The 15,236-nt window shown below is 42.9% G+C and overlaps 1 protein-coding gene across 1 annotated transcript; it reads right to left on the bottom strand.

Annotated features, from left to right (window-relative positions):
- Positions 1-1,461: 1,461 nt before the first annotated feature.
- On the bottom strand, positions 1,462-12,886 carry LOC138978178 (uncharacterized; the record flags this gene model as incomplete). The annotated part of the gene is given in 5 exon segments (XM_070350838.1): positions 1,462-2,453; positions 8,270-8,561; positions 9,667-9,722; positions 12,127-12,235; positions 12,771-12,886. Coding segments are annotated over 5 exon segments (662 nt in total), but the record flags the coding sequence as incomplete, so codon positions are not given.
- Positions 12,887-15,236: the final 2,350 nt, after the last annotated feature.

The raw sequence follows: 15,236 nt of genomic DNA, 5'->3' as shown, positions 1-15,236 counted from the left end.
TCAAATCGCTGACGAGTCACGGCCGAGCTTAACTGAGTTTGGGAGTCGCTGACGAGTCTGGCCCGAATCGTTTCTAAATCGCTGGGGTTGTTCACATGGCAGACTATTCGCCGATCCCCCTCAACGGACAACGACTCGGGACCAATTTTCAAACGACTAAAGTTGGGCAAACGTTGGCTGCAAGCCTGTCATGTGAACAGCACTTTGAAAGACAGGAAATACTCATAGATAGCACCAACCAGATCTTTCTTGGACGATGGGCAGGTGACGTTCATCAGATGTTCACTAGCCCAGAGAAAATTACTTTACTTCCCCCTCCCCCAACCCTCTCAGGCGGCAATCATAGAAAGGGCCCGCCAAATCGTACTTTGCTGTTGGGCAAGTGACGTTCAATGTTTTCTCGCCCATAGAAAGGGCCCGCCAAATCGTACTTTGCTGTTGAGCAAGTGACGTTCAATGTTTTCTCGCCCATAGAATTAAGGGCCCGCCAAATCGTACTTTGCTGTTGGGCAAGTGACGTTCAATGTTTTCTCGCCCATAGAATTAAGGGCCCGCCAAATCGTACTTTGCTGTTGGGCAAGTGACGTTCAATGTTTTCTCGCCCATAGAATTAAGGGCCCGCCAAATCGTACTTTGCTGTTGGGCAAGTGACGTTCAATGTTTTCTCGCCCATAGAAAAATTAACCTACTACCCCCCCCCCCCCCCCCCCTCCCCAACCCAAACTTAATGAAGAAAGGCATACATATACCTGTTATTACTACTTTATATACACTGGCTACATTAATCATGAATAAAAGGAATGGATACGATTGAATCTTGCTTATCCAAGCCAGGAACAAGATAGGCAATGGCATTCAAAATAAAATGCGAGTATTAAAAACAATAAACATGTATTTTATTGGTTCTTGCAAAGCGAGTCTTTGTTCTAGGTAAAATGTTAATACGATTCATGGGTAAAAGTTGAACCGAGAATAAAAGGACAATACGTAAAGCTGAAAAGTTAAATTCACTCGTTAAAATGAATCAAACACACACATAAACACACCCACACCCACACAGCCCCCCCCCACCCACACATATACATTCATTCATCTACACGCGTACACTCACCTCCCTCCCACCCCCCACACACACACTAAAAACCACTGGAGAAAATACTGAGTCACCATTCGAACACGGACAAAAAGTCCGTACAACATTCAAAAAAAAAAAGAAAAAGAAGAGCAGGCTTACGCAAATGATTATACACCACTGATTGTGAGCACGTGCCCGCATGCTGGCCATACAGCAAGAACGGCTTTCTTCGTCAGATTATGCTAATATCAACCAGAGTTACTGCCAACACACGTACGATATATAATACAACCATTGCACAAAATACAGTATCTGAGTATTGACTGTTTTCTTCGAGAAGGGGTTTGGGAGAAAGGTGTGGGTGGAGGGGGGGGGGGGGGGGTGGGAATGAGGAAGTACGGGATCACATTTAACATTGTACAACAACGTCAGAACAGCACATGCTCAGAGCTCGTGAGTGCCAGCACAGAGTTTGACACTGAGTCAGCGACAGTGCGTTCCTTAAAAATTTTTTTTTTAAAAAAGCACACAAACAAAGAAATATGGCAAAACCATCGAGCACATTCAGCGTTCAGACCTGTCATGCAACACAATTGTTTACCGACAAATAGACCTCAACAGACTAAACCATCAGGCCACCAAAAAATGACTTCAGACAACCGCGCAGTTGTGAGAGTAGAACGAAAACAACTTGCTTCAGCAGACAGCACACGCGGGCGGGCGAACGAAACTTGGTCACACCACAACCCGTCACAAAAGTCTGGTGATGCGACAATTGGTCGAAGTGACGTTCGGCCGAATGACACCTCGGTGTCTTTTCTTCAACACTCACGCATTGGACACTTTTTTGTCAACACTCAAGCACTCTGAGGTTTTTCTTCAAAACTCAAGCACTTGGAGGTTTTTCCTCAATCCACTGTGAGGTTTTTCGTCAACACCCAAGCACTCGGAGGTTTTTCTTCAACTGTCAAGCACATAAAGGTTTTTCATCAACCCTCAACCACTCAGTCTTTTCTTGGACACTTTCAACTGCTCTGAGCCATTTCAGGCGAAAGTCAAGCAAGTAGTTATACATTTAAAGCACACGTTTCTGGAATGAAAAGTCTTGAAAACCCTTTGAAGGAATACTGATGCACAGCGTAATACGTGGAAGCACATAATCTAAGAGGACACATTCAATGTTTACACCGAATCCTTAAAACCAAGAATACCGAGACACCAGAAAAGTGGTTCCATCCGGAATGCCCAAGTTCAGATAAAATATGCAACACGTGGCGAGGTTTATGTTGCTATGGGAACGTGATCAGAACGCTGTCACGATTCACAGGAGGAGAACGGTTGAGGGAATGTCTGTCCTGCTCGATATCCACAAGAACCGCTGAAAGTAAAAAGATGCATTGATCACTGAAAAAGCTAACCACATTTTAAACACACAATGCAAATAAACAAGCAAGAGAAGATTGTAAAATATGATAAGAAAAGAAAAGTGTGTCAGCTATTTTGTTTCCTCGACAACAACAACAACAACAACAACAACAACAACAACAACAACCCATATAACTGTCATACCCGACAATGTAAGCGGAGAAAAAAAAAGGCAAAGAAAGAATACAGAACGAACAAAATAAAACACACAAGCACACATGCAGACACACACATATTGAACTACATGTTGAATTCATACATATTTTAGATCGTAAACAAGCCAAACTGTCAACGATTATAGAGGACAATTGATTAGAGGAAAGCAAAACAGCGAAAAAGAAGATCAACACTTCGAATAATACAGCAAGAAAGCAACAACAAAACAAGTCGCGTAAGGCAAAATTACAACATTTAGTCAATCTGTCGAACCCACAGAATAAAACTGAACGCACTGCATTTTTTTCACCCAGACAATGAGAGCGTGACAGTGCCGCCTCAACTTTCACAAAAAGCCGGATATGACGTTATCAACCATATTTATCCAAAAACTGAACAAAACGTCTGGAGATATAATACTCAGGAACTCCCATGTGACGTTTCATGAAGGTCGGTCCAGTAGTTTCTTGGAATCGCGTTACACACACACACACACACACACACACACACACACACACACGAGGTATTGCACCTCGCTCATAGCGGATTGAAAGTATGTCAAATACACGGCTGAGTAGCCGTGGGTAAGTATACTTCGATACTTCGAAAGTGTACCTTGGCCGGGCTGTCTGCGGAGCATCCGCCTACCGGCTCGCACATCTCGTCTCTACAATGCAGTTTTGAAAGTGGACTCTGGTCCAGCTGACAGCCTCCGACACTCGCAGCCAATCAAAAACTGCAGAGCGTCTGCGGCAGAGCAACTGACACGCCCCCTTGACGACAATTTCCCCCCCTCCCCTTTCCACCGTCCGTCCTACAAAATAAAAGCAAAACAAAGTCACTCTTTGTCAGATCATTATATTAGACAGGATCGCCAACTCCGCGCGTGCGCTAGGGCGGCAAGTTGCCGAAATAATTGTGCCGCCCAGTTCCTTTTGTTTGCAGGCAAATCAGTCAAGAAAAACAAAAACAAGAGTGAGACATGTTTAGCATGAACATATACGTATACTATTTAAAAGGGATATATACCGTTACATTTCTTCTGCTGGGGCAAAACATTTTAATATGCAATGTTTTGTAATGGTTTTCCAGTGAAAAGACGACGCAAGGGAGTTAACTACCGTAACCGCGATTGAATGCACAAACATTTTTTTTCTTTTAATTAAATTATGTGTGGTTGCGTGCCAACGCACACAAAAACACCAGTCATAGATGAATGTCTTACTCGTCATATTTAATTGAACTTTTTAAGGTATTTGTCATACATGCACCATATCTCGCGAAACGAACTGTGTTGTATATATGTGTGTTTTTTGTTGTTGTCTTTTAAACACGCACGGTATCGAACAATATTCTCTAGCCCCTAATAGGCAAAGTACCTGTGGGACATGTCACATGAAGCACCATTTATTGATTGAGACTTCAGAGGCATGATTTGAACTATTAGGCCTAAAAAGATAAAATAGGTGTGGTTACGGTAACCCGACCTACCCTATTTTTAGGGGCCGACCCAATAACTTTTTATTTTTGTAAAAAAAAAAAAAAAAAAAAAAAAAAAAACCGAGTGCAGAAAACGCAATGAAAGCGAAAGCGCTCGAGTCGCACACTTATTTTCCTGTCAAGTAGGTTTAATTTGTACACATTAGAAAAAAAAGTAAAACAAAAAAAATGATTGCCTACCTTAGGATCCTACCCTATTTGTTTTGACTATGTTACCTTAACCACATCTATTTTTTTTTGGCCTTAGTTCAGAGTCTTAGCAGTTCTCAGAAAATATCAGGTATCACATGCTTTACTGGGGTTGGCCAAATCTCAGAATTTTACTTCGTCAGCTGGGCGGTAAAAATCAAGGGTCCGCCAAACCCGGCAAATGCAGTAGGCAGCCTAGAGATCCCTAAGTACCTCTCCCAAAGATGGTACTTTTCGGCAAGATTTACAGTTTCAAGCTGTTAGGACAACTTCTTTGAACATGTGATTTTATAGAGGTTTTTTGGGGGAAACTGAAAGGTAGCCTCGTCAGGGGACAACTATTCAAACCCATATCCTCATCATCTTGTTTCTCGATTGAGAATAATCCTTTAATTTTATAGATGACTATTATTCATTTCCCTTGTTGGGGTGTACTTGCATGTACTGGTGGTTGATTACCCAAATGTTCTCTCAGTGATTGAGGCTTATATGAGGCTCAGTGATTATAAATGTCACTGTTTCTTTAACGGGTTTATTCCGTTCTTTTATGTGTACTAATGGTACAGGTAGATATGGGGTGTGGTGTAGTTGTTTGTTCAACTCATCTCATTATTTTGTTTCTCCACAAACAGATAATCATTTATGTATGATTTGTACCTCATAAGATCTGAGTGTTATAATCACAGTAGCTTTGATAGTAGAGGCTGAGCGTTTCCAATGAAGGTAAACGTATTGTAGAGATCGGTAGTCAAAGCTGTTTTGCCTGTCGGTGATGAGAAGGTCATATATACAGTATTGCCCTTGGTTGGGCTGTTGCTCTCCTAATGTGAGGCAGATTAAGTTGAAGTACCTCTCAGTGATTGAGGATTTCGTTGTATGTGTACCTCACAAATTCGGAGGGTTTTGATCACAGTAGCTGTGATAGTGGGGACTGAGCGTTCCCACTGGCAAGTAGTTGACTCTGCGTGTTTAAGTAGATAGTTTGGTCAGAGTTGATCTGAGGTCTTATTGGCGGGTAACAGTTCCCGCTCATGGGTTGGCTGCTTCGTGTAATTAGGGGATAAGTGTGTGTCACTCAACGTCCCTGTGGTTGGGGGTGGCGTCAGCGATTGGTGTAGTGGGGCTCTTAGCCTTAGGCTTGGTGGGCGGAGTTATTGTGGGGGTGATTGTTGGGCGCGAAACTGTCCGTTGCGGTTGGGTAACCGTGTTACGTGTCAGTTCTTCCGTGTACTTAGCACTGGTAATCAGTGTAAGATTAAAGTAAACTGCTCCCCGCACCCCCCAAGCCAGAGAACAAGTTAGTTGATTCCAAATTGTCCATCGGGCTTTCATTGTCATGATGCCGTCTTCGCTTTGAGTCAAGTTCAACCTGAACAGTTTTAGGAGGTCCCCGTTTTCCAGTGAGAACCTTAATTTTGACAGACGGATCTGCTTCGAATCTCTTCGCGCGCGGCATTATCACGTCAAGCTTTTTTCATCACCGGAAATCGCGTCCGGTAATGGCGACGTAAATTCTTGATTGGAAATTAATAGTAAACGATCGATGAAACAAAAAACGGGATCCGAAAGACACAAAAACTCAAAAGATCAAAATGTAAACTGTATGTTTTGCTAGTTTGGCTTTATTTTCGATTTGGCTCCATTCACTGAGTTATCCGAACGGCGGCAGTGCGGAACCGCAGCATCCATCGCTATATATAGCCGTTTTCAGCGCGGCTACAGGGGCCTATCATCGCAAAGCAACCCGAAGACAGCTACACAGCCTGCTCAGAGTACGTTCTCCGAGTACAAAGTACCCTTCTCACACGGCTGTCCAGCCTGTATTCAAACATACTTTGTAACCGCTATGAGCGAGGTGCAATGGGTGCACACGGATACACACACACAGACACACACACACACACACACACGCACACACATACACACACCACACCCTCGTCTCGATTCCCCGTCTATAATAAAACATTTAGTCAAAACTTGACTGAATGTAAAAAGAAAACAAATCTCATCCCAAAAGCTTGACCAGTCCTACGATGGTGAGTCTAATTGTGCAGACGGGGAGGACTGCGCCTTTAAACTCTGAAAGAAGCAAGCAAGCAAAGAATAACCACCAATACATCTACCCAGCTGACAAGTCCCATTCTCTCTCTTCCCCTCCACGACGGCCTCAGGGTATAAAACGTCTCTGCTTGCGTACTGTCTTTTACTATGACCGCCTAAAAAAAAAATCGCGTAAGGCGAAAATACAACATTGAGTCAAGCTCAGTCGAACTCACAGAATGAAACTGAACGCACTGCATTTTTTCCGCAAGACCGTATACTCGTAACATCATCTGTCCACCGCCTGTTCTGAACGTACTTTTAATCCAAACATATCATATCTATATGTCTCGACATGTATTTCTCTCTCTCTCGACTGTATACAGAGATAAGAACAGCCTCGCTTTCACCTAGATCCTGCCTAAAAACAATGTTCAGACCTCATGTTCGGACTCGGCGTAATGATTCCGAAAGGACTACTTTTTAGCGGTCAAGTTCAATCGTCCGCATACTCGAAAGTGAAAAAAAGATGAAACGTTTTGCTACCGTAGTATCGGAGGATGAACTGTCGAAGAAGAAAAAGAATCTTGTGCCAACCACTACGCAGAAGACCATCCGAGTTGTCCAGAAGAAGTTCTGAAACAAAAGACGACATTCTATTCTCTTACGTCACTATACTTGGTTTACGGTACCATTCGGCGGCTTTGCTACGAGTATGCCATAGTCTTGGTTGGCCGAGACCTTGAGGTGGAATGCGAGTGATTAGGTTTGTTGATTTTGCTCGGAGAAGTGGTCCGTGTTCAAGCAAGTTTCTTTCTTCTTTGAAAACAAACACTCTAAGACCAGTGAATGTCGAGATATATATGTTAATTGGATCTGTGATCCAAACATGGCTTTTGGTCAATCTCGATGGCAGTTTATTCCACTCGCCCTACGGGCTTGTGGAATAAACTTCCATCTCGATTGACCAAAAGCCATGTTTGGATCACAGATCCAATTAACGTATAATGTTTTTGGAATAAGGAACCGACAAGGAATACGATGAAATTGTTTTTAAATCGATTTCGGAAATTTCATTTTAATCATAATTTTTATATTTTTCATTTTCAAAGCTTGTTTTTAATCCGAATATAACATATTTATATGTTTTTGGAATCAGCAAATAATGACAAATAAGATGAAATTGTTTTTGGGTCGTTTTATAAAAAATAATTTTAATTACAATTTTCAGATTTTTAATGACCAAAATTATCAATTAATGTTTAAGCCTCTAAGCTGAAATGGAATACCATAGTCCGGCCTTCGTCGAAGATTGCTTGGCCAAAATTTCAATCCATTTTATTGAAAAATTAGGGTGTGACAGTGCCGCCTCAACTTTCACAAAAAGCCGGATATGACGTCATCAAAGACATTTATCGACAAAATGAAGAAAATGTCTAAGGATATCATGCCCAGGAACTCTCATGTAAAATTTCATAAAGATCGGTCCAGTAGTTTGGTCTGAATCGCTCTACACACACACACGCACAGACAGACACACACACACACACACACACACACACACACATACACCACGACCCTCGTCTCGATTCCCCCTCTATGTTAAAACATTTAGTCAAAACTTGACTAAATGTAAAAATCAACAAAGCAAAGAAAAGCCTTCACTACACCTATCTTGCTTGACGAGTCCCATTTTCTCTCCTCCGTTTCATGACAGCCTCAGGGTCTGGGGGGTCCCTGCTTGCGACTGACTAGTTAGTTTTTACATCCTCTTAGGACCAATTTGCCCAAACAGTGCTAATTGCGTGCACAGTCTCTACCAGCTAGAGTGACAGCCTCTAACAATTAATCAACAAAGAAAAGAAAAACCTTCAATACACCTACCCTGCTGACAATTTCCATTCTCTCTCTTCCCCTCAATGACGGCCTCGGGGTCTGGGGGGTCCCTGCTACCGCCGTACTGTCTCCACACATGTGACGTCACGCTGTTCACCACCGCCGCTGCTGACGTCATACTGCCACGCTGTCTTTGCCCCGTGGTGTCGGTGGAGGTGGTGGTTGCAGACGAGGATTTCTTGGGATCGCTGTCGTCATGGCCCACCCCCAGCCAGTACTGCGTGTCCTGTGACAACGTCTGCCCCAGGATGGAGGCGAAGTAGACAAAACTCATCAGCATCTGGAAGGGAGGAACGGCGAATTTGTCAACCGTTATTCAGTGTTGTTACCAGAATAGGAGGACAATCGGTCAAGTTAGACCTGGACTGATAAGAATCAGTACAGATTCAGATGACAGGCGCAGTGGCCCAGTGGATAAGACATCGGCATCCTAATCGGAAGGTCGTCAGTTCAAATCCCGGCCGCCTGGTGGGTTAAGAGTGGAGATTTTTCCGATCTCCCATGTCAACTAATGTGCAGACCTGCTAGTGCCTTATTCCCCTTCGTGTGCACACGCAGGCACAAGACTAAGTGCGCGCGGAAAAACATCCTATAATCCATGTCAGAGTTCGGTCCATGTCAGAGTTCGGTGGGTTATAGAAACAAGAAAATACCCATCATGCTTCCCCCGAAAGCAGCGTACGGCTGCCTAAATGGCGGGGTAAAAACGGTCATACACGTAAAAGCCGCGGGAGTTTCAGCCCATGAACGAACAAACAAACAAACAAACAGTACAGGTCCAGATGGTCTGGCTACGAACGAATTGTTCAGTCAGTCAGAAGAGCTCTTTGATGTCAAAACTATCGGACAGTCGAACAGCCATGGGTCAGAACAATCATGCGTCAGATCATAAAAACGCTGGGTTTTTTTTTTTACTGTCGTAATGCAGTGATCCCGCTAGCCCATTTTCACATCGGGATTTCATTGCAAGTAAAAATCCTAGCTCTCGCAGAAACCGCTCATACCCTGCTGACTGCTGGACGAGTCAAAAAGTGTACACGTTGCACACATCAAAAAAAGAATTGTGGTTTGACTGTAATACAGTATATCATAAGGCACAAAAAAAAAATAGTCTGTTTACGGTAACCCGACCGACCCTATTTTTTCGCGCGACCCTAGACTTTTTTTTTGGCATTTGGGAAAAAAAAAAAAAAAAAAAAAAAGCAAAATAACGTAAAAATATGGTTTTTAGGATCTACCGACCCTATTTTTTTGGCCTATGTTACCGTAAACAGACCTATTTTTTTTTGGCCTAAGGCAAGAGAGCTCCCAACCTGCCCCAGCTTCCATGCACCCCGAGGCAAATGCCCATGACTTGTTGCTTTGTCCGTGAATGTTACTCTTACCTGTAAGGCGGTGCACAGACAGGTGTACCACAGCTTTGGCAGAACGTTATCGGAACCTGTGGACAAACATAATGATTTTGTAACCCGATAAACCATAGCGAACATAAGAAAGCCAAAGAACAGTTGGGGAACGTTAGACTACAGTACGAAGTGGAATACGCAGCATCATCACAACATTGAAGTGCATAGTTTTGTCCCCGCATCTGCACAATATTCAAAAGCAAACAGCATTCCACATGTTTGTTCCAGAAATACATAGTGTACTTGTTTCTCTAAAAAATCTACCAAAATATCTTTCAAAGTTCAACTTTTATGCAGATAAAAAGGCCAAAAAACAAGGAAAGTGCAAGAGAAGTAATATGGAAACAGCCTTGTTCCATACCACGAAAAGAAATGCATAATTTAGGACGAAACTCATTAAAAAAAAATGTGTCAACAACAACAACAACAACAACAACAACAACAACAACAACAACAACAACAACAACAACAACAACAACAACAACAACAACAACAACACATCGACCCTTTGCCCGATCGTAAGGCTCAATGACTCGTTTGTAAGATATCAAACTTTGAAGATAGCTGAATTCCTTCTCGCGGGAACGATCATGTAAACTATCAGAGTACTGTCCAGGCTTTTACAATAGCATTCTTTCACTTGAACACGAACCAACCCTATGAGGCACGCATTGATAGTGTATATGTGTGTGGGCAGGCGTATGTGTACCTCCACACTGCCTCTCTCTGTGTTATCGTATTTGATTACATAAGCAGCGTATAAGTAATGATTATTATCGTTTGTCTCGTATTTTATATGTTAACGAATTACTGCCTTCCATAAAAAAATTGTTACATTTACTTGAATTTACATGTTGCATGTCTTAGACTTGATGCTCTCTTCCTATGCGCTTTCGTCCTAGTCTCTCCTTGTGGTTGTTAGTACTTTCTTCCCCCTCTCCCTCCCTTTTCTTTTTTTATCTTCTGTAGATTGTTTTGTTCCTATTTAGCTCCCCATCCCCATTCTTTCAAATTGTTCTTCTGGTTTATTGTTGTTATGTCCACCATTACGAAAATGTGTGTTATTTAGTATTGTTCTGGTCACGTGATATAAGCATTTGCTTGAGTGCGTGTCCTAGCTGTGTGTTTCGAACTGCTCATGCGAAGAAATTCTGAATAAAATGTTGTTTAAACCAATAGCATTCTTTCACTTGAACACGAACCAAACCTTTGAGGCCTAGCTGCTGTCAAGACAGAGCAGAGAATTTTTTTTCTTCGACAATTTTTTATTCAGGCAAGCACAGATTTATAATGACACATTCAAAAGCATTGTCACTGATGAGTCACAGCAATGACAGAGCTGAACACACATGTGATATTCAGTAACTTCTTACATTTTCAGAGCACGTCCCAGAGCAGAGACTTTTTTGATGAGTTCGTTTTGTAAGTGATACCAAGGCAAATAACCGAAACAAAATTAATTCCAACAAAAAATTCCCATGCTGAACAGTTAGCTGCTAGGCCGTTATTTTCGGTTCATGTTGAAAGGATGTTCTCATCCAATGACAATGTACAAGTAAAACAAACCGCTATCCAATGTACACGGCCGAACGAATCGGTCTGTGGTGGTAATGGTTTGTACAATGATATGCTGATATGTACACCTTCACAGGATTATTAGTCCACCCGGCATATCATCGCGTCAAAAACAGCCAGTTTCTTTCGGAGTAATGACCGGTTGGTTCCTTATTGCTCAGCCAGTATGAAAGGTTTTAATCATGGTGACCAATCAAAGCACACAAGGCAACATGTGCACGATACCAACACACCAACACTACAAAGACTAAAGCTTTCAAACGCATCAGGAGGAAGTTTGATACGGATGTGTGTGTGTGTGTGTGTGTGTGTGTGTGTGTGTGTGTGTGTGTGTGTGTGTGTGTGTGTGTGTGTGTGTATGTATGTATGTGCCTGTGTGTATGTGTGTATGTATGTGTGTGTGTGTGCGTGCGTGCGTGTGTGTGTGTGTGTGTGTGTGTATATGTGTGTGTGTGTGTGCGTGCGCGCGCGTGCGTGACGTGCGTGCGTGCGCGCGCGTGACGTGTGTGTGTGCGTGCGTGTGTGTGCGTGCGTGTGTGTGCGTGCGTGCGTGCGTGCGTGTGTGAGAGTGAGTGTATGTGTGTGTGTGTGTGTGTGTGTGTGTGTGTGTGTGTGTGTGTGTGTGTGTGTGTGGCGCGTGCGTGCGTGTGAGTGTGTCTGTGTGTTGTTGTTGTTGTACATCGCCGTGAGCTCTCACGAGTAGGGGCAATCAATAAGTCTTCCTAATTATTGAGGAGTGCTCACTGTAGCACTGTCTGTATGGGGCACACTATAAGCGGTCGTGCCCCTATTGTTTTGCTTATAGTAATGTACATATATATCATGTTCAAATTGTACAAAATCTTGTCTAAACCAAGTGCTCACCACACAGTGTCGCCGTGGAGACAGAGAAGTAGAGGAACTTGCTGTACAGGACGACCACCAGGATCGGGTCTTTGTCCAACTCTTCTTGAATGAACTTCCACGACCCGGGCTGCAGTTGAAGGAAAAAAGACATTGCTCAAATGAGACCGAGCGGAAAGTGGAAGGGACTGACAGACTGACTGATTGAACTTTATTTTACAAGTACAACGAAACTCCCCCCTCCCTCGCCCCCTCCCCCAAACCCTTTCCCACCCCAGCCCCACCTCTATTTCAGTATTTACACAAATCTAAGAAAATTGTGTCATTAACAGGAGGGGATCTGAATACAATTGGCGTACAGAGGATATGAACAGAACATCTAAAACAAAAAAATCCACAAAAATCAAAATCATAAAAGATTAGTGGGGTGATAAAATCGAGGGGAGGGGGGGGGGGGGGGGGGTGGCATCGTTTAAAATCACTATGGGTGGATGGCAGAGAATAGAGCAAGTCCTATCCCCAGAAACTGCGACTGACTCGCTTGCGACTGACTCGTTTCTGTATAGCAACCGAATCCTACGATGAAATCGGCTGTGTGACAGGGCAAATCGTTGAGTGTGACTGGGCCATAAGAGAATGGGGCGGGTGATAACTGGGTTACTGACCCCCATTCTGTAGGTGAAGGTGTAGATTCCAGCAAAGAGCAGTAGGGTGGACACGTAGGACTGGGCCAGCAGCAGAATGCTCACTTTGTGTTTGTGCACCTGCCGCACCAGTCGCACTGACCAACAAATACATCAACAATACACAATACAGAATATTTTATTGCCGAAGTTCGGGAATTCGTTTTGACAGATCTATGCATGCAGTTTTTACTCCAATCACTCAAGCCAAGCACATCCAACATACGCAGTTATAAAACAAATACTAAATTAAAAATAACTAAAAACAAGCAATAAGAAGAATGAAAGAAGTAGGGGGTAAAATAATGCCCAGAAGATGGATTTTAGAACCTTAGTAATGGGGGATATAATTTGATAATCTGTTAATTAATTTGACGGGTAACCAAATTCTTAATTTTATTACTTCATTCATTACTTCATTACTTTATTCATTACGTAATTACTTCATTCATTTATTACTTCATCTATCGATCCAAACTAGCAGGACTACACTCGATGTGTACGGCCCAAGAACCATTATCAGGTGTAAACACAGATAATAAGCATAGCTGATACAAAGAGGTTACGGTCAAGGCACACGATAACCACCGTATCGGCCAGGGACACGACTGCCAACTAGTCTCGGCCCGCTCAAAATAACAATGACCGAGACTTTCAGTAATTCCTTCGCGTGACGTCTAACCCTCTTACGCCATAATGTGACGTCTTCAAATGTTAAAGTTTCTACCACAGACATACACACGCACACACAGACAAAGTTACGATCGCATAGGCTACACTTACGTGAGCCAAAAACGTCCGGGGATATCATTCCCAGGAACTCTTCATGTCAAATTTCATAAAGATCGGTCCAGCAGTTTAGTCTGAATCGCTCTACACACACACACACACACACAGACAGACAGACAGACACATAGACAGACACACACACATACACCACGACCCTCGTCTCGATTCCCCCTCTATGTTAAAACATTTAGTCAAAACTTGACTAAATGTAAAAAAATGAACTTCCGCCTCAAGTGTATCATCTGAGCACAAAGGGCAAAGTCTGTCTACGTTATTCACATTGGGTTTATACTGTAAATAGTGGAGAGAAAGAGAGAGAGAGAGAGAGAGAGAGAGATAGAGAGAGAGAGAGAGAGAGAGAGAGAGAGAGAGAGAGAGAGAGAGAGAGAGAGAGAGAGAGAGAGAGAGGGGGGGGGGGGTCCCAGTTGGTCTGAAATGACGTTAAACTGGAAAAATCAGGCAGTCACTGACCTCGTTCACTGTATGAGTATTGTCTAAACACCCGTCAGCATGTGCGAAACACAGTAAGTACAGGTTATACAAACACTCAGTGTTTCGGTGGAGATACAAGATAACTCCCAGTCACTCTTGGGGGCACTGACCTCTGTTACTGTTGGTCAGTATACACGCAACACTGTGATAACTGAGCTAGAATGCGATAACTGACCAATAAAACCTTGACCGATGGGTCAACACATTCTGGGGACACTGCGTTTACTTTTCAGGTTGAATTCATGCCATTGTTTATTGTTGTTTTTATTGTTGTTGTTGTTGTTGTTGTTTTTGTTATATTCAGTAATTGAGAATTTTAAACAAAAACAAGAGGCGAAGCCTTCAAGGCTCACGTAAGAAATAAACAAACAGTAACACAAACTCAATCACTCCGTCACACATACACACCCACACACACAGTAAGCTTAGGTGACACTGTGCAAGAAAGAGAGACACTAGATCTAGATCTGTCTGTCTGCATGTAGCCTACTTACAGGGACACGACTGCCAAATAGTCTCGGCCCGCTCAAAATAACAATGACCGAGACCACACACACCACGCGAGAGAGAAAGACTACAGGGAGGCATGCCGTCATGATGCATTAATTGACGTCAAACACTTTTGACCGTGACGTAATCTTATGCGAGCTTTATCCATAGTCTTGGATAACCACTCACACATAGACTCGGAAATGTTAAAGTTTCTACCACAGACATACACACGCACAAACACACACACACACGCACACACACACGCACAAACGCACAAACGCACAGACAGACAAAGTTACGATCGCATAGGCTACACTTCGTGAGCCAAAAATCAGGAATGCTAGACTATCGGAACGTTCCATTCATGACAAAACAAAACGTTACATGAACTGTACTTCGACCAAGCGATAAGTTCATCATCTGCATCATCAAGACCACTGGGTCAAAGTACGTACAGTGAGTGTAACGTTTTGTTTTGCCATAAATTAAACGTTCCAATAACCTTCAATTCTTGTTTTTTGATTTATAAATTTTGGAACGTTAGCAGTCTATCCGTTTTTGGATGTCAGTAATTTGTTTGTTTGTTTGTTTGTTTGTTTGTTTGCTTAACGCCCAGCCGACCACGAAGGGCCATATCAGGGCGGTGCTGCTTTGACACTTTAAACGTGCGCCACA

The sequence above is a fragment of the Littorina saxatilis genome, linkage group LG10 (genome assembly GCF_037325665.1).
Source record: "Littorina saxatilis isolate snail1 linkage group LG10, US_GU_Lsax_2.0, whole genome shotgun sequence".
Taxonomy (NCBI): domain Eukaryota; kingdom Metazoa; phylum Mollusca; class Gastropoda; order Littorinimorpha; family Littorinidae; genus Littorina; species Littorina saxatilis.
This window is presented reverse-complemented; position numbering and strand designations above follow the sequence as displayed.